Source organism: Lactuca serriola, chromosome 2 (assembly GCF_051521515.1).
Source record: "Lactuca serriola cultivar US96UC23 chromosome 2, Lser_US96UC23_V15, whole genome shotgun sequence".
NCBI classification, from domain to species: Eukaryota; Viridiplantae; Streptophyta; class Magnoliopsida; order Asterales; family Asteraceae; genus Lactuca; species Lactuca serriola.
The window spans coordinates 113921922-113946780 of NC_136409.1; the positions used below are offsets into that span (position 1 = coordinate 113921922).

Genomic DNA, 24859 nt, shown 5'->3' on the forward strand with positions numbered 1-24859 from the left:
CACTTTAAATCATGACTCTGATACGAACTTGTATTGCCCAAGATTTTATACCAATTACACCTTAAAATTTTCATTTGTCATTGAAAAATTTACAATATTTATTTTGGTTTACATTGGTGAACTGTCATAAAAGAAGTTATAAGGAGAATCGTACTGGCCACAATTACAGGATCGAGTCGGGTGTCACAGAGAAACTACCTACAAATCAGATCATCAAAAAAAGCATAAGTCTCACGGCTTAGTGAATAACAGCTACAATAATATAATCATATAAATCATATATATCATAATCTAATAATCATCACTAATGTTTAATAAATTAATTAAGATAAATAATAATATTATCATATTCTTTTAGCAACTCTAATAATCATATGTTTCTTTATAATGGTCTATTACTCAGCAATGATCTCTCTCTATCTCTCTCTCTCTCTCTCGTTATCTCTCTATCATCTTCTCTCTCTCTCTCTCTCATTCTCTCTTTATCTCTATCTCTATCTCTCTATCTATGTATCATCTTCTCTCTCTTTCCCTCTCTCTCTCTTTCTCTCACACTATATATATATATATATATATATATATATATATCAATCTCTCAATATCTCACTCAAGATTATTCTTTGAATCATAATTTATCTAAATCATGATCATTCTCTATCATAATTTATCGCTCTTAATCTTAATCACTATCTCCTTATCAAAATATATTTCTCTTGATGGGAAACATACACTCTCTCTCTCTCTCTCTATCTATCTCTCTCTACCTAGATCTCTCACAATCAATCATAATCTATTTCTCAACCTTAACTATCGCAATTATAGTGTACCTCGATAAAATCAATATCTTAGTAAAAACCAGTTTCTCAATAATAATCAATTATTCATATCTCAGTTTAATTCATATATCATTTACGTCAAAATGTATAATACAAATAATTACTCATAAATGATCTATCTTTCAATATGATCTATTTCTGAGTTATAATCCATCTCATTTTTAAATTATATTATAATTAATAATCCATCTCTCGATGAGAATCAGTCTTTCAATCAAATATTAATATTTCAAAATAATAAATCACTCAAACATTATTCAATTACTCAATAATAATTAATTATATAACTCATATGATATATATATAAAAAATAGCATATCAATGGATATTATAGTAGTGTTACTCACCTGGTCAGTTGACAGACTAATTCCAGTTTTGGTTTCCATCATTCGTGGCCTATCGGTTCGTCACATGGTAACACCTAGCCACCACATAACAAGTTCCGCAGAACCTGTCTCAACTCACTACTAGGTATACTCTACGACCACTTATCACAATAATAATCAAATCTTATAATATAATCATAATAGGATTAACCCATAACTTGTTAGTTGAATCTCTCTTAATAGGCAACTCTCTGTATAACCCCGATAGTATCGTCTAAATCTATAATCATAAGAGTTACTCAAAATCTTACCAACAAGTTTGTAACAGCACCATATCACATTAACCCATAATATAATCAGGGCTATCACATCTAAACAGTAATCATATACATGGTTGTAGAACTCGTTACTCGTTACCTGCTCGGCCGAATACCGAGTAGCGAGTACTCAGGAGTACTCGGGGAGTACTCGGATTCGATAATTCATGTATAAATATTTTTAGGGAACTTATGTATGTCAAAATCATAAGTTAAAATCTTAAGTTGATTGAAATATATAACAAAATTAGATACATGTGAATACATAAAAAATGAAAAACACATAATGGTTTCACTTTGTGAATAATTACTGAAAATTTAAGATATATATGTAGTAATAATCGCATGTGTGTGTTAAATAATAAATCATTAAATATATTATACATATTAATCACCGAGTTGACCGGGTTTGACAACACTGCTCAGTTCAGTAAGGGTCGATCGGGGAGTACTCGGGATTCTGTAACTCGCATCGGTAAGGGGCCGAGTAGCGAGTACTCAGAGGAGTAATCAGCCAACTCGGCGAGTTTTACAACACTGATCATATATCGTAAATACAATTTTACGGGTAATAGATACCTCGATGTATCCCGTAACTCGGCCCTCGTATTACCCGTAATCGATATAAGTCCACAATAGAAATCTCTGGCAAACGACTCTCGAGCAACATCTTCGATCCTGTGTGCCAAAACTTTCTCAAATGATACAAATGCTCTCGTATATATAGCTAGACGCTCCTCACGTCGTGACCATGCATGTTTCATGATTTAAGGATCCAACGCACTCTGATCTCGACACGTATTGTACTATATTGTGACGTGACTTGCTGATATGATCAATCTCACGTTGTGAGGATCATACCTTGCGTCGTGAGAATGTATGTCTCACGTTGTGAGTGACATTCGACTCTCATTTTGACTGTCAAACATTCCGGTGACTCATCGCTTCTCATATCGTGACAATCATTCCTTATGTCGTGAGAGTCAAAATTTTGAATGTTGACTTTGACTTTTGTTGACTTTCCCAAAATAGCAACGTACTTCCATCTAAATTTCAAATGGGCATAACTTTCTCATACGAACTCCATTTTTGACGATCTTTATATCTACGAAATCCTCTCAATTAGCTCTACAATATTTCTCAACTATCTTTTGCTAAATAGCATGTCTAAATTTAATGTAAATTCCATACTCTATTTCATCTACTCTCATCTAGGGTTGTTCACTATTTGGATAAAACCGAATTGTCTAATTGGACAATTTGGATTGAACTATTTGGTTCGGATATTCGGATTTTTGGATTGGTTTTCAACAAAACCGAATTATTATTTTGGATTTCGGATTGGTTTTGGTTTATAAAATAAGAACCGAATAGTCCAAAAAAACCGAATAAACATTTATTATTTATTTATTTATAATATATATCTATAGTTATCTATTGATTTTGTAATTTATTTTTTCATATTGGTTCAAAACATTTCACTCGATAAAAAAACATCAATATGTATTATCTCTCAAAAGCTTTCTATCTATAAAATATTTAACTATAATATATCTGCTTAGTGGTTGTTTGTACGTAAATTTCAAATCACAACTAAATAAATTTTTTTGTTTCTTGTGTAAAATTGGGTAATATTATAATTATATGTCGTTTTAAAATGTTTCGGTTTTTGAAAACCGAATTATAAAACCGATCCAACCGAATTGTAATTAGATCGGATCGGATCGGATTTGAATTTAGTTTGGACTATTCGGATCCATGTTTTGAAAACCAAAATCAATTTGGATTCACTTGATTGGATCGGATCAAACCAATCCATCCAAACGAACACCCCTACTCTCATCATAAGATTCATATCTCGTAAACAATACATGTTACTAGAACCAGGTGTTAAAATTGATGATCTCTTTGATCGGTTACAGGGAGCTAGTTACTTCTTGAAGCTAGATTTACGTCTTGGGTATCATCAGGTGTGGGTTTGTGAGCGGGATGTTCCCAAAACCGATTTCAGGACACGGCATGGGTATTACGAGATTTGATGATGCCTTTCGGATTCATGAATGCACCTGCAGTCTTTATGAACTTGATGAATTGGGTATGATGTCTATCTTGGATAAATCACTTATAGTTTTCATTGATTATATTTTGGTGTATTCTCTGAATGCTAAAGATCATCGAAGGCATTAACAGGAAGTACTGGATATATTGCACATGGAGAAACTTTACGCAAAGTTCTCCAAATACAAATTCTAGTTGAGGGAGGTAAAGTTTCTTGGGAATATTAATGGGACGAATGGGATTAAAGTGGACACAGCCAAGATAGTGGCCATTAGAGGGTGGCCTAGGCCGATGACTCCTACCGACATTTGGAGTTACTTGCGATTGGCAGGATATTACTAGATTTCATCAAGGATTTTTTAAAAATTGTAAGCCCGTTGGCCAAGATGAAGAGTAAGATTGATCTGTTCGTTTGGTTTTATAAGAAGGGTGAGGCACTTCTGACATTGAAGAGAATTTTGTGTGAGACTCCTATTCTTTCTCTTCCCGAGGGGAGTGAGGACTTTGTGGTGTACAACAATGTGTCGTATTCAGGGTTGGGTTGTGTACTGACGCAACACGGGAAGGTGATCGTTTATACTTCCAGACAACTAAAGAGCGTCGAGTTGAATTATTCGATACATGATTTGAAGTTAGCAACAGTCGTGTTTGCACTCAAGTTATGGAAACATTATTTGTGTGGGACGAAATGCACGTTGTTGAAGATATTTTATTTTGCATTAAGTTGTACGTAAGATGTTTACATTACCATTGTATCTAGATTATTTTGTAACATCCCCATATGTATTATTATTGGCATTTTAAACATTTTAAGTGTTTATAAATTGACCATTTAAGACCTTTTTCGTTAAATTGTTTTACTCAAATGATTTTACCAATGTATTTCTCATTACTTTGTTCTTTAACTCTAGCCACTCAACCTTATTGCTTAAAAATGTAACAATAATATTTTTAAAATATACCTTAAACTAAGCTTCAAGAACCATAATCAACTAAATCGTAAAATAGAAAGATCACAATAAACGTACAAGACAACAACAAAGTATATAAACCTTAATTCTAATTCAATGTAGAAAACCTTAATGAACGCTTTTTATAATAATTTAAAGTGTTCATCTCAAAAAAGACGTTACAATACAAAGTCTTTTTTTTTTTCTGACTCTTAGATATATATTTTTTTAAGAAAAACTAAGAAGTTAAGAGTTTATTTGGAAGCATTTAGAAGGATGAAGATTTTTATTTCAAAATAATATAAAGTTGGGAGATTTTTCATAAAAAAATGAAAAAATTGAAGTATGTTTTAAGAAAAAAATAAATTTGAGGTTTAGTATTGAGAAAACACAAAATCTAAGGTTTTTTTAGATTAACGGTAATTTAAACATATGAAAATATGATACTTTATTTTATATATAAATTAAAACTTTAATGATGACTCTTTATGACTACTATACGATATACAGGGACGGTTTTAAGGGGTTTCCGGTGTGGCACCTGCAACCCCTAACTTTTCTGGCTGCAGTGGAAAATTTTCCGATTTTCCGATTTTTTTAACCTATTTTTCATGTATCGGCAACACCTATTCATCCCGTCAACACCTATTATGTATTCTTGCGTCCGTCCCTGACGATATAATAGTTGATGCATCATCGGAATTTATATTAACTAATGTTGTAATTGTGAAGATGAAAAAGATGAATAAGGCTGTAACATCCCAAAAATACGGTCCAAACATTTCGTTTTAAATTATTAATAAAACCACAGCAAACCAAATCATCTCATAAAAACATAAGTGATAATATCTCAAAACATCATATCAAATATATTGTATCAAATCACATGTCCAAATATCAGAGTAAATCATCCCAGGCTAAACGTTGTGGTGTGTGCAATGCAGTCATCCCGAACTCTTCCCTATCCTACCGGAAGTACCTGAAATCAAAACTGAATATTGTAAGCATGAAGCTTAGTGAGTCTCCCCAAACTACCACATATCATACACGTAACACATAACATGCAGTTAGGAGATATGGGCCTCGCCCACACTCAAAGAGATACGAGCCCCCGCCCATACTACCTTAACTATGAGATACGGGCCTCTCCCACCCTTAGATATCTATGAGATACGAGCCTCGCCCACATTCAGCTGGCTCGGAGGTACGGGCTCGCCCACGCTCCTCTATCTGGAGGATACGGGCCCCCGCCCACACCCCGCTATCTAAACATACATACAAGTATCACACAGACAACAAGTATACCATAATCTACCCATTCATAATCATACTCAGATAATACTAAGATACCAGCCCTGCCCACACTTAGCTACTAATCATAAAAGAGTCTAAGACGCGAGCCCTGCCCACACTTAGCTACTAATCATCATACATACTCTACACAGGCCGACATTGGTGCCTGCGACCCGTTCCTACCGAAGGAAACTCACCTCACAAAGTTGACTGTGAAATCTCGCGGTGAGGAATCTTTGACGGCTGCTCGAATGAATCCTTGGCTATTATTAACACATTAACTCTTAGTCAAAATTCAATAATCCTTCTTAGGGTAAAATGACCATTTTACCCCTAGTCAAAGTCAACAATCTGGTCAAGGTCAACATTATGCGTTGACTGAACTTGCCGAGTTGACCCATCAACTCGTCAAGTTTCATAAATCAAAAACCCTGAAATCGCGATCCAACTCGTCGAGCCATCCCCCCTTACTCATCGATTTCCCTAGCCACACATAGTCGCGATTAGGTGAGTCAACTCGTCGAGTCATCCTCAGACTCCTCGAGTTCTACCATGTTCAGAATCGGGGAAAATCGACTCAACTCGTCAAGTTCCTCTATGGAATCGACGAGTTCCTCTGTCTATTTGGGCCATCTTATTGGATTAAGGCCCTACACTTCAAATATAATCTTCTTGTTTCTCATACACACTGGAAACGTTAATACCCTCATTACGGGTTTGGCTCAAACCCTAACTCTCTAGAACTTAGATCTTGGTCCATAAGTCATCCATACTCCAAACTAAAGCATACAAATAGAGATCTAGACCTTAGACATCATTTGAACACATAAAGTTTCCACGTTTCACTTCATGTGTGGCCTTTTGGAGCTAAAAGGCCAAAAATAACATCCTATGGCTTACATGGGGCTTCAATGGCCATAAAGTTTGCACATTTATGCCATGAAAGTGCTTAATGATTCTAGGTCTGATGGTTCACTTACTTGGGACATCCAAATCCCAAAGATCAAGCTTCTTGGGCCAAAAACTCAATAAAGGATGATAAAGAGATCTAAGAAGCTACTAAGCAAGTTTGAGACTTGATTACCAGAAAATGATAAGGAAGAAACGAAGTTGTTGGATCTAATATCTCCTTCTCGAGTCCTCAAGCTTCCCTTTTATTCACAAGCTCCAAAACACACAAGGTTTCACTCAAAAATGGATTACAAGCTCACATAAGGCTCTAGGGTTTCGTGGCTAGGGTGTTGGGACTTAGAGGCTATAAATGAGGCTAGCATAAGGGAATTTAGATGCTTAAATAGGGTGCAAAACCCCGAAATTAGGGTTTCACTCTGGTGGTCCTACTCGTCGAATTGGGGCTTCCAACTCGTCGAGTAGAGTTCAAAAACCGCGTCCCAAATCCATTTCCTACTCGACGAGTTTGAGCCTCCAACTTCATCGAGTTCCTAAGTAAAAATGAGTAAAATTATAATTAAATGCATACCAGGAACCAGGCGTTACAAAGGAGAAGTCATACATCGATGGGGAAAGAAAATATGGTGTGGTCACAGGCATGTGGATGATAAGGTTCCATGAATAAATAAAAGTCCATAAAAGAGATTCTCAAATTTAACAAATTGATAAAGAGTAAATTAATGGTCCTATTTTTTGGTTAGATTCGTAGTTTTGGTCTCTAAGTTTAAAAATAGATAGATCGTGTCCATGTGGTTTATGAATATTACATTTTTTTGGTCCTTGCTTCATATAAAAATATTAACTTACCCTTCATTTTCTTTTTTATTTTCTTTTAACAATTTATGATTATTATTATTATTATTATTATTATTATACAACAATTTTATTCGTTCTTTATTTTAATAGAATTTGTATAGATTTCAGATAAAATTATTTTTATTTTTTAAAATTAATTATCTAATCTATATATATATATATATATATATATATATATATAGCATATTATTATTTAATTTTAACTTTATTTATTTATCTTTATTTATATGGTTTAATTTTTTTTTTTTAATATTTTTGACTTCTTATTCAAATGTACAATTTATTTTATTTATTTATTTTACGTTTTGTTCATTCACATTATATAACATTTTTTTATGTTTTGTTTGAATAAACAAATTAAAATAGAACCTTTGATGACTATCAAACATCAAATGTATTTATTTAATGTTATTTTTTTTATGTGTTTTGCGTTTACATCATTTGTTTATGTGTTTTGCTTTTTTTTTTTTTAATTCAGCTTTAAGAAGGTTTAATGTTTTATTGTTACCTTTTAAACGAATAGGCTTAAATATTAGGATAAATAAAGATCATACTTTCATAGCAACTATCGAAATAACAACTATATTTTAGCAACTATTTGTTAAAAGAATAATCTTAAGTAAAATCTATCATTTGGTAATACTCATTAAGTATATATTGTCTGAATAAAAAAAAATGAAGCACATAAACTATATATATAATTTTAAATAAAATCTACCGTTTGTTAATACCCATTAAGTAACAATAAAACCTCTTAAAACTGAATAAAAAAGAGTAAAGCACATAAGCGAATGATGTAAACAAAAAACACATAAAAAACAACATTAAATAATTATATTTGATGTTTGATAGTTATCAAGTTTAGTCGAGAAAACATAAAAAATATTATATAATGTGAACAAAATATATATATATATATATATATATATATATATATATATATATATATATATATATATATATTAAATCGTATATTTGAATAAGACGTCAAAAATATTAAAAGATTTTTATACCACAAAAACAAAGATAAAAAAAATAAAACTAAGAATAAATAACAATATATATATATATATATATATATATATAATTTAGATAATTAATTTTAAAAAAATAAAAATAATTTTATAGAAAATCCATAAAAATCTATTAAAATAAAGAACAAATGAAATTGATATAATAATAATAATAATAATAATAATAATAATAATAATAATAAATTGTTAAAAGAAAAGAAAAAAAGAAAAAAGAAGGGTATGTTTGTCTTTTTATATGAAGTAACGACTAAAATTACAATATTAATCATCGACATGGATGCAACCTATCAATTTTTAAACTTATGGATAAAAATTATGAATCTGACCAATACATAGGTACCATTACTGTAATTTACTCAATTGATAAATTTGTATTTGTTTCTTTAACCTCCTATATGGGTTAATTGCAAATATACTTTTAAGAAAAAAAAATTGGACCAAAGTGTAAAAATCAAACAAACACAATGACTATTTATGTAATTTAAATGTAACATCCGGAATTTCAGGATTTATATTTATTCATTTTATTTTGAGTTTTGTGGAAGAACTCGGCGAGTTGGTGCGTAGACTCGCCGAGTAGAGATGCGATTTCTCACCCGGATTAATGACCAGACTCGACGAGTCGCATTGGTGGACTCGGCGAGTCCATACTGTTTAATGAAACCCTAATTTCTCGGGTTTGGGGCCTATTTAAAGGGCCTTATGGCCGTCATTTGTGCTCACCAGCCCCCAGAGCGAAACCCTAGTGAGCTTGAGCGTTTGGAGTGAGAGAAGGAGCCATTCTTGACCTTGGAGGTCTTGTCTAGCAAGGGAAAAGAAGCAATAGCCAAGAGGAAGCAAGAGGGTTAACTTCCTGAAGATCTGAGGTCCAGAACATCACGTTTGAGGTACTATTTTCGAACCATTTTCTGTTGAGGTGATGTTCATGTTGATTTAGGGGTTATTGAGCCCTTTTGTGACTAGATCTAGTGCTCCCTTGGTCCCTTAAGCGAGTTAGGTTCTGGATCTGGACCCTTGGAGGTCCAGAGTGCCTCTTTGTCCAAGCTTTATATGAGTCTATGGAGGTTTTGGTTCGGGATCTTTGTGTTTGAGGTTAAAACACCATTTATGAGTCAATAGGTGTGATATGAGCGCCAAGACATAAACTTTACGTGATAAATAAGCTTGGAAAGACTGGATCTATGAGTTAATGGAACAGATCTAACCTCAGAAGGTCGTTTGGGGTTGTGCATGGAATGCACTCGTCGAGTCCATTGGCAGACTCGACGAGTTAGAGCGGGTTGTTCCGTGTTTTCGAACCAGGGGTTGAGTAACCGAGTTGGGTGACTGCCCCGGTGAGTCGGAAGGGATTCAGAGGAATCGGGTCCCCGTAGGGACTCGGCGAGTTAGGTTGACCGTTGACCATTGACCAGAGTTGACCGGTGTTGACTTGATAGGGTTAGTAAACCCTAGTTGGGAAAGTGTTAATTAGAGGTGTATTTGTGTTATAGGAGGACTATAGCTCGGGAGATCGAGCATTAGTGATTTCAGGGACTTACGAGTTACCGAGATACGCGAGGTGAGTCTTCTCACTATACTTTACCTGGAGTAGGTAATTAGAGTTATGTGATACAGTGTTGTATGCTATATATGTGTTATGTGTTGCATTGCATTATTCTATGTGATTTATGTTGTGCATGCTACAGAGTTAGAACCGGAAGGTTCACAGAGATAGAGCCTGAGGGTTCATAGAGTTGGGTGCACGGACCCAAAGAGTTATAGCCTCGAGTGGCTAATATGTGTTATATATATATGGTATTTTGGGGAACTCACTAAGCTTCGTGCTTACAGTGTTTGGTGTTATTTGTTTCAGGTACTAGCGATGATCGCGGGAAGGCGCCGGCCTGATCAGTACATACGAGGGATTTTTATGTTATGAGATCTTGGGATTGTTATATACTATGAATTTGAGTTTCAAACAATGATTTTTTTATGAATAATAAATGAATTATGTTTTTATAAAATGCGAAAAATTGTTTTGAAATTTACGGTGTTACAAGTTGGTATCAGAGCCTTGGTTTGAGGGATTCGAGTACACCTTCGGGCGTATTTGAACTCAAACTGAGGATTTGAGAAATATTTTCAAAAAGAGTAAAAGATTTTTGGAAAACGCAGAGCAGAGTCATGTGTACGATCAGTCAGCGCCCGAACGGTGATTTCCCAAGATACCTTTATGTTATATGTTTATGATATTGATATGATGTATTCTCATGCTAGAGTGGGCTAGGTGCTCCTATTAGGACTAGAGTGGCCTGATTTGTGATGCCTTAGCCTAGGGAGAGGTGAGATGCTATGAGATGCTTGAGAGTGAGTAGGTAGCAGCGAGGAGCTTATGAGAGATCTGTTAGAGAGTGGATTATGCATAATAGAGTACTTGGGATTTGGGATCTGAAGAGGGGGACTTGGGGTGTATACTGATACGGTGCGGACAGTAGTATTGGGCCCGTACTACTGAAAACACCGGAGTGGTGTACAGTCCAAGTAAGAATCTTCGGGATGCCAGGGATCAAGGAGGGATGAGTTATCGAGTGCGACTATACTCGAGTGACTTTCTAATGTATCGTATGTTGTATTTCAAAGGTAGATCATGGTGAGGACACGTCATATGCCAGAGAGCAGCGGGACTAGTGATGAGGAGATCCGTCGGATCATCCATGAGGAGGTGGTTGCGGCCATCAGGGCAGAGATACCAGAGATGTTCGGGTCTATTAAGACCACGTTTATTAAGACTTTTGACGAGCGTTATGCCGCTCTTTCTGAGGCTGCTGTTGTAGTGGCCACCGCAGCCGTCACTGCTGCTAGGCCGCAAGGGGGTGACTCGTTGTTGTTCAGGGAGTACAGCAACAGGAAGCCACCAGAGTTTGATGGGACGCAGGATCCGATTGCATCGATGAGATGGGTGTCTGACATTGAGGGGTGTTTCTATACGTGCTCATGCCCGGAGCACTTGAGGGTTCGGTTTGCGCTGAACCAGCTTCGCCTGGGGGCGAAGGACTGGTAGAAGTTCGCAACAACACACTATTCTCCAGCAGAGCTTGCTGCGGTGACCTGGGAGAGGTTCACCACCATGTTTCGGGATGAGTACGTTCCCTCGGTGGAACGGGATCGATTGGCACAGGAGTTTTTGACCCTCAAGCAGGGTACGGAGTCTGTGACGGTTATTACCAAGATGTTTCATGAGAGGGCGATGTTCTGCCCTGAGCACGTGTCTACTGAGCAGGCACATATGAGCCGATATTTGAGTATTTTGAGGAGAGATATTCGGGAGTTCGTGGTGAACTCCTTGTACCGAACATTTGCCGAGCTTCAGGCAAATGCCCGGAAGAGGGAGATCGAGCTAGAGACTCAGGTTAAGGAGGAGGCGGAGTCTCAGGGGAGGGATCGGCGACCGGCACAGTCCGAACCGGCAGCCCAGCGGGTCAAGCCCGCTGATCCCAGAGTAGGGAGCCAGAAGGTTCGCACTTGTGGAAAGTGCGGCAAGGGTCATGATGGAGTTTGTAGAGCTGGATCTTGCTACAAATGTGGCAAGGAGGGGCATATGGCCAAGGACTGCCCTAAGGGGTTTGCAGTGTGTTTCCACTGCAACCAGACCAGACACCGGAAGGCCGAGTGTCCGCTGCTGCGGGGGTCAGCACAGGGAGCTTCTCAGGGGTCTGCCCCTGCTGCTGTTAGAGTTACTGATAGTCGGCCGATGAAGACCGAGACGCCGAAGGCTTGGGGGAGAGCCTTCCAGTTGACTGCGGAGGAGGTCCGCGCAGCGCCCGATTACGTGGCTGGTATGTATTCTTTCATGTATTTATTTTAATGTTTGAGATTTTGTGCTTATTTTATGTTATGCGTAGGTACTTTTCTTGTGAGTTCTGTACCTGCTTTGGTGTTATTTGACTCGGGTGCGAGTCGATCTTTTGTATCGTTGGATTTTAGTCAACACATCAGTATTAGTCGGGAGGCGTTGAGTCGACCTCTGAGAGTCTCCATCGCCGATGAGAGAGCAGTGTATGCCATGGAGGTGATTCGAGGGTGTGTACTCGAGATCTTCAGTGTAGAGTTTCCTATTGATTTGGTCCCGATTGCGATGGGGGACGTCTGTGTCATCTTAGTCATGGATTGGTTGAGCAGATTTGGAGCTGTTATCGATTGCGAGCAGCAGTTGGTGACTATTTGAGACCCAAGTGGGGGAGTTCTTACGATGTACGACGAGGGTACCTGTCCTGATTCAACGTTTTGTTCGGCTGCTAGAGCGAGGCAGACCCTACAGCAGGGCTGTAGTGGTTTTGTAGCATACGTGGTGGATACGAGAGTTGGTGCAGAGAGGCCGAGTACGGTTGAGGAGGTTCCGATAGTGCGGGAATTCCCGGATGTTTTCCCCGAGGAGTTACCGGGTGTGCCTCCCGAGAGGCAGGTTGAGTTTCGCATTGATTTGATTCCGGGGGCAGCTCCTATTGCTAGGGCGCCTTATCGCCTTGCACCTCCAGAGATGCAGGAGTTATCCTCGCAGCTTCAGGAGCTACTGGGGAAGGGGTTTATCCGGCCGAGTAGCTCGCCATGGGGAGCACCGATCCTTTTTGTGAAGAAAAAGGATGGTTCGCACCGAATGTGCATAGATTATCGAGAGTTTAACAAGTTAACGGTCAAGAACCGTTATCCTTTGCCGAGGATCGATGATTTGTTCGATCAGCTGCAGGGAGCATCATGGTTTTCCAAGATTGATTTGAGATCTGGACATCATCAGATGATGGTGAGCGAGGAGGATATCCAGAAGACTGCGTTCAGGACTCGTTATGGGCATTACGAGTTCGTGGTGATGCCATTCGGGCTCACCAATGCACCTGCAGCATTCATGGATCTCATGAACAGGGTATGCAGACCGATGCTAGATCGATCAGTGATTGTGTTCATTGACGACATTTTGGTATATTCGAGATCCAGGGAGCAGCATGAGGAGCATTTGCGAAAAATCCTCAGTGTGCTGAGATCGGAGAGGCTTTATGCCAAATTCTCCAAGTGCGATTTTTGGTTACGAGAGGTGCAATTCCTCGGTTATCTCGTTAACCAAAAGGGGATTTTGGTCGATCCGGCCAAGATCGAGGCGGTGTTGAGTTGGGAGGTGCCGAAATCTCCTTCCGAGATCAGGAGTTTTCTAGGGTTGGCCGGCTATTATCGGAGGTTCATCAGGGATTTCTCCAAGATTGTTGTTCCTCTCACCAAGTTGACCCGGAATGGTGTGGTGTTCAGCTGTGGCCCAGAGCAGCAGGCCTCATTTGAGACTCTTCGCCAGAGATTGTGCGAAGCCCTGGTGTTGGCTCTTCCAGAGGGAATGGAGGACTTCATGGTGTATTGTGACGCATCGATATCTGGGTTGGACGCGGTGTTGATGCAGAGGGAGCATGTGATCGCGTACGCATCGAGGCAGCTGAAGCCTCACGAGGCAAGGTATCCCACCCACGATCTAGAGTTAGGGGCTGTGGTGTTCGCCCTCAAGATTTGGCGCCATTACCTGTATGGGGTTCGGTGTACGATATACACGGACCACAAGAGTTTGAAGTATTTGATGGATCAGCCAAACCTGAACATGCGTCAGAGAAGATGGCTGGATGTAGTAAAAGATTATGATTGTGAGATCCTTTACCACCCGGGAAAGGCTAATCTGGTAGCCGACGCCCTGAGTCATAGGGCAGAGAACGCCCTGATTCGGGATATTTGTATGAGATTGACGGTGATGACTCCGGTGTTGGACACCATCAGAGGTGCCCAGGCTGAGGTAGTAAGATCGGAGAACCGCAAGAGAGAGTGAGTTATCGGTCAGGTATCAGAGTTCATAACCGATAGTAGAGGGCTTATGACCTTCCAGGGTCGGATTTGGGTACCGTTTGTTGGAGGGACGCGTACCATCTTGATGGAGGAGGCGCATAGATCGAGATTCTCGATCCATCCCGGGGCCACTAAGATGTTTATGGATCTTAAAAGGGAGTATTGGTGGCCCTGTATGAAGAGAGATGTAGCGTGGTTTGTTGAGAGGTGCCTAACCTGTCGTAGGGTTAAGGCCGAACATCAGATACCGCATGGTAAGTTGCAACCACTGGAAGTCCCAGAATGGAAATGGGAGCAAATATCCATGGATTTTATCACCAAATTGCCGAGAACGGCGAGGGATGTCGATGCAATTTGGGTGATAGTAGACCGTTTGACAAAGAGCGCTCACTTTCTCGCCATTAGTGAGAGTTCTTCTGCGGAAAAGTTAGCAGAGGTATATGTGAGAGAGGTGGTATCGCGGCATGGGGTGCCGATCTCGATTGTGTCAGATCGAGATGTACATTTCACTTCCAGATTTTGGAAGAAATTCCATGAGGAGTTGGGTACGAGGCTGCATTTTAGTACCGCATACCACCCACAGACTGACGGTCAGAGCGAGCGGATGATTCAGACGCTCGAGGACATGCTCCAAGCATGCGTGTTGGATTTTGGCGGAAGTTGGGACACGTATTTGCCCTTAGCAGAGTTCTCCTACAATAACAACCATCATTCGAGCATTGGTATGCCGCCTTTTGAGCTGTTGTATGGGAGGAGGTGTCGGACTCCCGTTTGTTGGGGAGAGGTGGGGCAACGAGTGATGGGTAGCACAGAGATTGCGCTTCAGACGACAGAGCAGATACAGCGGGTCAGGCAGAGATTGTTGACCGCTCAGAGCCGCCATAAGAGTTATGCGGATAGACGACGATCTGAGCTCGAGTTCCAGGTCGGTGATTATGTTCTCTTGAAAGTATCTCCTTGGAAAGGAGTGATTCGATTCAGGAAGAGGGGCAAGCTAGGGCCCCGGTATATTGGGCCGTTCAGAGTGATCGCGAGGGTGGGCAGGGTAGCGTATCGCTTGGAGTTACCTGCAGAGTTGGAGTGGATTCATAATACCTTCCACGTGTCTCAGTTGAGGAAGTGTATAGCCGACGAGTCGGCGGTAGTGCAGCTAGAGGACATTCAGGTGGATGCGAGCCTGAACTACGCGGAGAGACCAGTTGCGATTGTGGATCGGAAGATCAAGGTTCTGAGGAACAAGGAGGTGCCTCTGGTACAGGTTCAGTGGCAACATCGGAAAGGATCCGAATTGACCTGGGAGCCAGAGCGTGAGATGCAGGAGCAACATCCGAAGCTATTTCAGGGATGAGACTTCGAGGGCGAAGTCAGATTCAAGTGGGGGAGAATTGTAACATCCGGAATTTCAGGTATTATATTTATTCATTTTATTTTGAGTTTTGTGGAAGAACTCGGCGAGTTGGTGCGTAGACTCGTCGAGTAGAGACGCGATTTCTCACCCGGATTAATGACCGGACTCGACGAGTCGCATTGGTGGACTCGGCGAGTCCATACTATTTAATGAAACCCTAATTTCTCGGGTTTGGGGCCTATTTAAAGGGCCTTATGGCCGTCATTTGTGCTCACCAGCCCCCAGAGCGAAACCCTAGTGAGCTTGAGCGTTTGGAGTGAGAGAAGGAGCCATTGTTGACCTTGGAGGTCTTGTCTAGCAAGGGAAAAGAAGCAATAGCCAAGAGGAAGCAAGAGGGTTAACTTCCTGAAGATCTGAGGTCCAGAACATCACGTTTGAGGTACTATTTTCGAACCATTTTCTGTTGAGGTGATGTTCATGTTGATTTAGGGGTTATTGAGCCCTTTTGTGACTAGATCTAGTGCTCCCTTGGTCTCTTAAGCGAGTTAGGTTCTGGATCTGGACCCTTGGAGGTCCAGAGTGCCTCTTTGTCCAAGCTTTATATGAGTCTATGGAGGTTTTGGTTCGGGATCTTTGTGTTTGAGGTTAAAACACCATTTATGAGTCAATAGGTGTGATATGAGCGCCAAGACATAAATTTTACGTGATAAATAAGCTTGGAAAGACTGGATCTATGAGTTAATGGAACAGATCTAACCTCAGAAGGTCGTTTGGGGTTGTGCATGGAATGCACTCGTCGAGTCCATTGGCAGACTCGACGAGTTAGAGCGGGTTGTTCCGTGTTTTCGAACCAGGGGTTGAGTAACCGAGTTGGGTGAGTGCCCCGGTGAGTCGGAAGGGATTCAGAGGAATCGGGTCCCCGTAGGGACTCAGCGAGTTAGGTTGACCGTTGACCATTGACCAGAGTTGACCGGTGTTGACTTGATAGGGTTAGTAAACCCTAGTTGGGAAAGTGTTAATTAGAGGTGTATTTGTGTTATAGGAGGACTATAGCTCGGGAGATCGAGCACTAGTGATTTCAGGGACTTACGAGTTACCGAGATACGCGAGGTGAGTCTTCTCACTATACTTTACCTGGAGTAGGTAATTAGAGTTATGTGATACAGTGTTGTATGCTATATATGTGTTATGTGTTGCATTGCATTATTCTATGTGATTTATTTTGTGCATGCTACAGAGTTAGAACCAGAAGGTTCACAGAGATAGAGCCTGAGGGTTCATAGAGTTGGGTGCACGGACCCAAAGAGTTATAGCCTCGAGTGGCTAATATGTGTTATATATATATATATATATATATATATATATATATATATATATATATATATATATGGTTTTTTGGGGAACTCACTAAGCTTTGTGCTTACAGTGTTTGGTGTTATTTGTTTCAGGTACTAGAGAGGATCGCGGGAAGGCGCCGGCCTGATCAGTACACACGAGGGATTTTTATGTTATGAGATCTTGGGATTGTTATATACTATGAATTTGAGTTTCAAACAATGATGTTTTTATGAATAATAAATGAATTATGTTTTTATAAAATGCGAAAAATTGTTTTGAAATTTACGGTGTTACATTAATCTTAGACATATGAAAGCTAAAGTGAAAACAAGTTATTGATTTTATTAGTTTTTTAAAAAGTTAAGAAAAGACATCATAAATGGTCCCTGTGGTTATCCAAAATTTGAAGTTTAGTCTTCGTGGTTTAAAAACCTCATAGATGGTCCCTGTGTTTTCAAAACTTTTGATGTTTGGTCCTTTTTGCTAACTCCATCAACTTTGTCCGTTAACTGAAGGGTATTTTCGTCATTTCATAACCACAGTGACCATTTATGATGTTTTCTCGTATTTAAAAAAAAAACAAGAAAAAATTAAACATAATTAAATATATAAAAGGTCTCTCTCTCTCTCTCTCTCTCTCTCTCTCTCTCTCTCTCTCTCTGACCTCAAGAACTAGGGAGATCTTGAAGGACAAGTTTGGCTTACTGAATTAGTGAAATCTCTCATTCCCATACAAGAAGCTATCGACGCAGGAGCCTTTCCAACCGAAGCAGTGGAATCTTTTCCAAAATTAGATTGGATCGTCACAGGAGGGGTTGACCGACAATCAACCGGAAAAAGATGCCCATCGCCGATATCAATAGATGACGCAACCGGGGGGAGGATCCCGACGCCGGAAAAGCGGACGGCTGGGCATCGCCACCAACATTCGATGCTAAATTCTTTTTCTTGTAAAACTCCCATCTGTTTTCTTCACGACAAAACCCTTATTCGTGAAAAGCAAGGTCAAAGGAGATGAACACAGATACATCGACATCCACCTGGGTCTCATTATCATCTTCAGTAAACTCTTCCATCATTCCATCTTTTTTTAAAAACTACATTACATGTTCTGAATATGGGAGGAGGTCAACAGGAGAACCTTTAAAAGGATTTATGGGATCTTGAACATCCATACTCACGTGATTAGAGGAGGTTTCCATATTATCTTCATTTTCGACTCCTGCTAAAATCTCATCAGAAGATGCGACAAAAGAGGCCTCAATCACCAACACCAGATCGAAAAACCCATCTTTCATCTAATATGTTCTGAAGCGCAAAAACACCATATACTCCACCTCTCCTTCCTTTGTTCTTGTTCTGAAACATGCAACTCAAACTGCCATCACCATAGGAGACTGTTGCCTCAAACCTGCAACTACATCGGCATCATGGTGACATCGATTCAGATGGACCAGATGATGATGATCGTTGTTCTTCCTACTTTACAGGGCATCAATTTGATTTTTTGGGATTTTTTTGGTTTGTTTTTGGGATTATCATCAGGTTTTGTTTTTGGGATATTCATTATGTTTCTAGAACCCTAAGTAATTGATTTCAATAAGCTGAAAAAAGAGATGTTGAAAATTAAAACAAAGATTGTATTTCTTGTGTAATAAATGGTCGAATGTCTTTGTTTTCTAGGGTAAATCAACACTAATCCATTTTTGTAAGAGTAAAAAGGCTGGAAATAAGGAGCATATATTCATTCTTGAACCATACATCAAAAGTGGGGAGATTTATGGTGTTGCAGATTTTGGTGCTTGTGTTTATACGAGAGAGAGAGAGAGAGAGAGAGAGAGAGAGAGAGAGAGAGAGAGAGAGAGAGAGAGAGAGAGAGAGAGAGAGAGAGAGAGAGAGAGCTTTTATATATTTAATTATGTTTAATTTTTTCTTTTTTTAAAAAATACAAGAAAACATCATAAATGGTCCCTATGGTTGTGAAATGACGAAAATACCCTTTAGTTAACAGACAAACTTAACGGAATTATCAAAAATAACCAAACATCAAAAGTTTTGAAAACACAGGGACCATCTATGAGGTTTTTAAACCTAGAGGACTAAACTTCAGATTTTGGATAACCACAGGGATCATTTATGATTTTTTTCAAAAGTTAATAAATAAAAAAGTGTTTGGCAAAAAGAATGACCTTTCACTAGGCTTTCAAAAATAAGATTTTAGTAGGTTAGGATTTCTAATTTTTCAAAACTTCTTATGATTTTCTAGATTGTAAAAATATAATATATAAGTTAAATCAAACACTTTAAAAAAATAACTTAATGATTTTTCCCAACCACAAAAACTAATTCAAATACATTTTAAAAAAACTCAATTCTATCACAACTATAAATTAATAAATCATTTACCTAAAAGTACCTTTTAAATAGTCCCATAGAAAAACATTCATGTAAAATAAAAGAAGGCTATGGATGGATTCCAAGTGCATCTCCATTTTAATGTTGATGCAAAGGCTTAACAATCTTGTACAAAGAACCAAAAACAATTTTTCTTGAATCAAAACATTTTTCAATCTTAAAAGTCACCATTTATCACATATAAAAAGGAAACTGCCAATTCATTTAACGATAATATTGTCACTTATAAGTCTATACAATACAAATCTTCTAAGAGTAAAACAATTGTAGTATCATTTATTTCAAAACCCTCATACCATTCTTTTCCCATTGTTTGTTCATCCACATTTCACAATTTCACAAATCATTTTTTGCTCCATGGAAAACACCCACAACCCTAAACCATAAATCAACAAACCATCAACAACAACCCATGAACAAAGATTAAGATTTAGTAATTAACAAAAACAATCTACATAACATACCTTTGAATTCTCGCTACGCTGATTTTGACCATAAAAATCAACATTATCAGTTGACACCATTGGCGACTTCCCTCCTCCATTGTGCCTATCTTCTCGTGCTTTGTTGAATATGTGAGTGTACGCTTCAGCTGATGCAGGATCTTTCTCATCCCACCCACCAAATTTTGGAATTGCAGGGCCATCGTCATCCTGCCAACGTCATCAATGGTGTTTTGTGAAATTTTCATCAGGATTAAAGCAGAGCATATGTATTGTTTAAATTAACTTACAGTTTCATCACCACGAGGAACTTGCTTCAATTTGGATCTTCCAGGAGTAGAAGAAGGTGGACCATGGATAGCTTCTGATGAAACTTTTCTTTCCGACATAGGAGAAGAACCAGTGTTACCTTTGTTCCCAGATCTTGCCGGAGTATGTGAGTGCATTGGTGAGTTATCAAAGCTCCGATCAGAACCACCACCACTCTGTCTGGAAGTCCGTCTAGGGTTTGGAAGAGAATCACTCGACTTCTTCATGTTAACTTCTTCCTGGCTTACACGACTCTCCTCTTCTGTTCTTGATGTATTTCGTCTCTCTGGTTCAGACTTTGTTGAATCCCCATGTTTGATGTCAGCTTCTTCTGGAGCCTGAAATGGAAGTTCGTTGTTCGAAGAAGGATCAGGAAATTGTGCTTTCGTTTTACGAGCTTTCTTTGCTTTCTCGAAGTAAGCAGTGTAAGGAACATCTTCTTCGTTTTCCCAGTTCCCAAACTTTGGTACCTGCTGAATTCGAAAAAGGATGTGAAATTCAGAACTAATCAACCACAATAAACAGACAATTAAGTAACCACAATTCGAAAAAAAAAAGGATGTGAAATTGAGAATGGAGTATGAAAGTATCCAAATCCTCTAAGTAATGCCAAAATGGCAACGATTCAAGTATTCAATCATGATAAATGTTATTACGAACATGTTGTAAGTTACAAACATCATAAATTTCAAAAATCGATTACTGAATTCGCTAAACTAAACCCTAAATTAGCGAAAACGCGGAACGAAAAACATAGATGATTAGAAATGATTCACGGATTGGAGATGAAATTGGATAAGATAAGAGAAATTTGAACTTACAGCCATGATTGGTGTTTGATTTGACGTATTAGGGAGCGCCTGTATGTTTATGCATTATGCTTCAATGAACTCCATGTATTGTTCACAAATGCGTGAACTCCCACCGCAGAGGTGAAGGGAGAGAGGATGACTGGTTAACCGGCGCCACCGGTCATCTAATTCGTGTAATTTGGTATGACAACGACGACCAATCGTTGACGAAACTGTAGACGACGTTGGAAGTTGAGGGGGTCGCCGACGATTCTGTCAAACTGCCGTCACAATCATAGGGCCACTACCATCCCTTTCGCTTCACCATTCCTTCTTCCTGATGTTACTACCATAAATCCATAATGGACAGTTTCTGTGGATAAATAGTTAAATACCCTTTCGCAATGCTTTAAATAATATATATCTATATAATCAAATCTTACAAAGGAGATATAAAAAATTAAAAATCAATGATTTCTTATTTTGCCCACATTACTTGATAAGTACGGCTAACCTATCTTTCGCATATTTTCACTATGTGATATTAAATAATTTGCTTCTTTTGATATGGCTTTTGAATTATATTATATATTTATTAGTGGTCATTTTATTATAAAAACATTTTTTTTTAACCAACGATTTTTAGAATATTTGAACCAAAACTGCAACCGGTTACAACGATTCTCTAGTGTTTGGAACTGATATCGGAACCAATGGAACCAGTACTTAACCGAGTACACCGTGTTTAAGTTTATATGTGACTTTAGAAACTATAAATAAACATACATTATAACTTTTATTACTGACGAGTTAGGACTTGGAGCAACCGACTAAAAATGTTTGATTAATGATGTGGATATGGAGGAGGGATATTTTTAGGTTTTAAGAATGCAATGGAAACAATAACTTGAAAGAATAAAAAAAAAAGACATTTCTTATTCGATAATCAACAAAAACATGTTCGAATCAAACTAAAAAGCACGTTCTGGAATTGACAAATGACGAGTAAGCAACTCAAAATAAGATGAATTTCTTTATTTGATAATCAACAAAAACATAAATAAAAAAGGTTCTACTAAAGGCTATTTATAGCCTTACAAGCTATAACAAAAAGAAAACTTTAAAATAAAAGGAAAGTATCGAATAAAAAGGAAAGTGCCTTACAAAGGCTTATTTATAGCTAAAACTAGTATTTGGGCTTGCGCATTGCTGCGGGTTCTTACGTGTTTTTTTGCGTATTATAAATGTGAATCGATTAAAGCAGTATAGCATATCACAACTTTTCACATTGTCATACTTAGAGGATAAATAGAAAAGGTACATTATAAATGGTTAATAAAATTGTGTTAGTATATAGTAACTTTTCTCAAATGATTTTTTAAATAGTGTGTGAACCTGTGCGTTGCGTTGGAAAAATGGTGCATGATAATGGGTCCAAAAACACTAAAAGTTAAAAAAAATAGTTGTTAGATGATTTATCAACTTAATAAGAGTTTAGAGGTTATTTTTGTAAGTTAAATAGCTTTTGAATAATTAATAAGAATACAGCCGTCATAATTATAATTTGGATTAATTTATTCTCCAACAAAACAAATGATGCTAGAAAATGAGGTGTATGATAGAAGCTTACGTTAGCAAAACCTTTACAACAACTTATGAAGTGAATGAGGCGCAAGATAGAGGTTCAACTTAGTAAAACCCATGAATCGGTAAGTATCTTCTCTTCCCTTGTATATATATAATAATAAAGAAGGGGATAAAAGAAGTTACATGTACAATATGCATAAAAAACAATACTTTTAGCTACAATAACTCTACACACAAAACTTAAGTTACATTTTGTATATATTTATAATAAACCAAACATGCTTCTAGAACCTTCCAGCTTAACCGACATAGAGAACCATGCAAACATCTCGCACACGTAACTCTTCGCATTATGCACTTTCGCATCCACTACGTTGCTTTTTCTATCTTAATATCTAGAAGAAAAGTGAAAATATTACAAAAATTCCACCCACTTGCATGTGTACTCAACCTCTGTTGACCATTAATTTACTTCAACAATTCGTGATCCGAGTGCAAAGGAAAATGATTTGCACATAAGAAATGACTCCAATGATCCAACGGTCGAATAATTGCATAAAACACCTTGTCATACGTATAATAATTTAATCGAGAACCTCCAAGTTTTTATGAAAATAAGCAATATGACATTTACCTTGAATGAGAACAACTCCAATTCCCAATTCCACTCGCATCATACTCTACCTCGAATGGTTGTGAAATCAGGAAGAGTTAAGACCGGAGCAGCATATAATAACTCCTTAACATTTGCAAAGGCCTTCCGAGCGTCCTCCCTCCATGAAAAAACTCATTTCTTCAAACAACTAGTTATCGGACTCATAGTGGTGCCAAATTCGCAAATGAACCTCCTATAAAACGAAGCAAGACCATGAAATGATCGAACTTCCGAAATAATAGTAGGAGTAGGCCATGCCTTAATTGGCTCAATCTTGGATTAATCCACTGAAACGTCATCTTTAGAAATGACATATCCTAAGAAAATCACTTTCTCCACCAAGAACGATCATTTTCCTTCTTCCCATAAAGTTTTTTGTGTTATAAGAGTCTTGAACACTTTTCTTAAATGCACCATATGATCTTCTTTGCTTTTGTTATATACCAAGATATCATCAAGGTATAAAACCACGAATCTCCTAAGAATAGACTTCAATACCTCGTTCATCAATTGCATGAAAGTACTAGGCGCATTGGTAAGACCAAATGGCATCATAATCCATTCATATATCCCATGTTTGGCCTTGAAGTTTGTCTTACATTCATCACCTTCTCGCATGCAAATCTGATGATACTCACTTTGCAAGTCAATCTCCGAAAACACCACTGGCCCATGAAAGTTTTCCAACATGTAGTCAAGTGTAGGAATGGGATGTTGGATTAGTGTCTAAGCCCGTAACCATATTTGGTAAGTACTTGACCCGGTTGTGCATGGTCCTTTTTGGGTTACCTTCACCAAAGCAACTTGACTGGAGAAATAAATAGAGAAAGAGGTTAGTATGATTTATTAATATGTTATAAGAATAATATATTAAAGGAGAAATCATATTTGTTTAATTAATATTGGTCAATAATTAATTAGGAATTAATTTTGTGATCAAGTGTAATTAATTAAACTAGAGGGGCTGAATTGTAATTATGTGATAGTTGCAAAATAAGGTAGTGGTTATCCTTTGTTAGGGTTGGACGAATTCAAGGGTTTGGATATCCTTGAAATCGTCCAAAGGGATAATAGATAAGGGTTCTTAAGGCTTATCTTATGGTTACTTGATAGGCAAGCAACTAGATAAGGATAAGGACTAAAACCTTAATCTCAACACTATATAAAGACCCCTAGGCCTTGAGAAATCATCCACTTGCTTCTAAGAGCTCCCAAGGCCGATTTCTACCTCATCCCTTCTCTCTCTATAACCTCTCCAATTGCTTGTGGTGTTTGTGAGCCATTAGAGGCACTACACTTGTGGTGCTTGCTTTCAAGACTAAGGGTTTGAAGACTTAAGTTGTTATTGCAATATAACAACAAGAGGTATGTGATCTAACCTTATATATGAATTTCGAAAATAGCAAGCTACATTAGGGATTTATTCATGTGTTCATAATGTTGTCTATCTAATAGTGAAAACATAGATCCAAATCTAGGGTTGCATGCACACATAGGATTGTTTGTATAAAACCCATCAGTGGTATCAGAGCCTTTGGTTAA

General features: G+C 38.1%; 1 protein-coding gene across 2 annotated transcripts; it reads right to left on the reverse strand.

Moving 5' to 3' along the window:
* Positions 1 to 19711: 19711 nt before the first annotated feature.
* LOC145086644 (RPM1-interacting protein 4-like) lies at positions 19712 to 21436 on the reverse strand. Of its 2 annotated transcripts, none has more exons than XM_079024464.1 (4): positions 21106 to 21436; positions 20266 to 20754; positions 19997 to 20185; positions 19712 to 19908 (listed from the first exon to the last, which is right to left on the reverse strand). In XM_079024464.1, the coding sequence occupies exons 1-4, from the start codon at positions 21109 to 21111 to the stop codon at positions 19876 to 19878; spliced, it is 717 nt and encodes a 238-aa protein (XP_078880590.1). In that variant the 5' UTR covers positions 21112 to 21436; the 3' UTR covers positions 19712 to 19875. The 2 variants fall into 2 exon arrangements, with proteins under 2 accessions (XP_078880590.1, XP_078880589.1); XM_079024463.1 differs by having other exon boundaries at positions 20266 to 20757; positions 21106 to 21244.
* Between the last annotated feature and the right edge of the window lie 3423 nt (positions 21437 to 24859).

Coding starts and splice junctions, on each gene's coding strand:
- LOC145086644 (XM_079024463.1), bottom strand. Junction 20,186..20,265: donor TTCCTCGTGGTGATGAAACT/GTAAGTTAATTT, acceptor TGACGTTGGCAG/GATGACGATGGCCCTGCAAT. Junction 19,909..19,996: donor AGCGTAGCGAGAATTCAAAG/GTATGTTATGTA, acceptor TTTATGGTTTAG/GGTTGTGGGTGTTTTCCATG.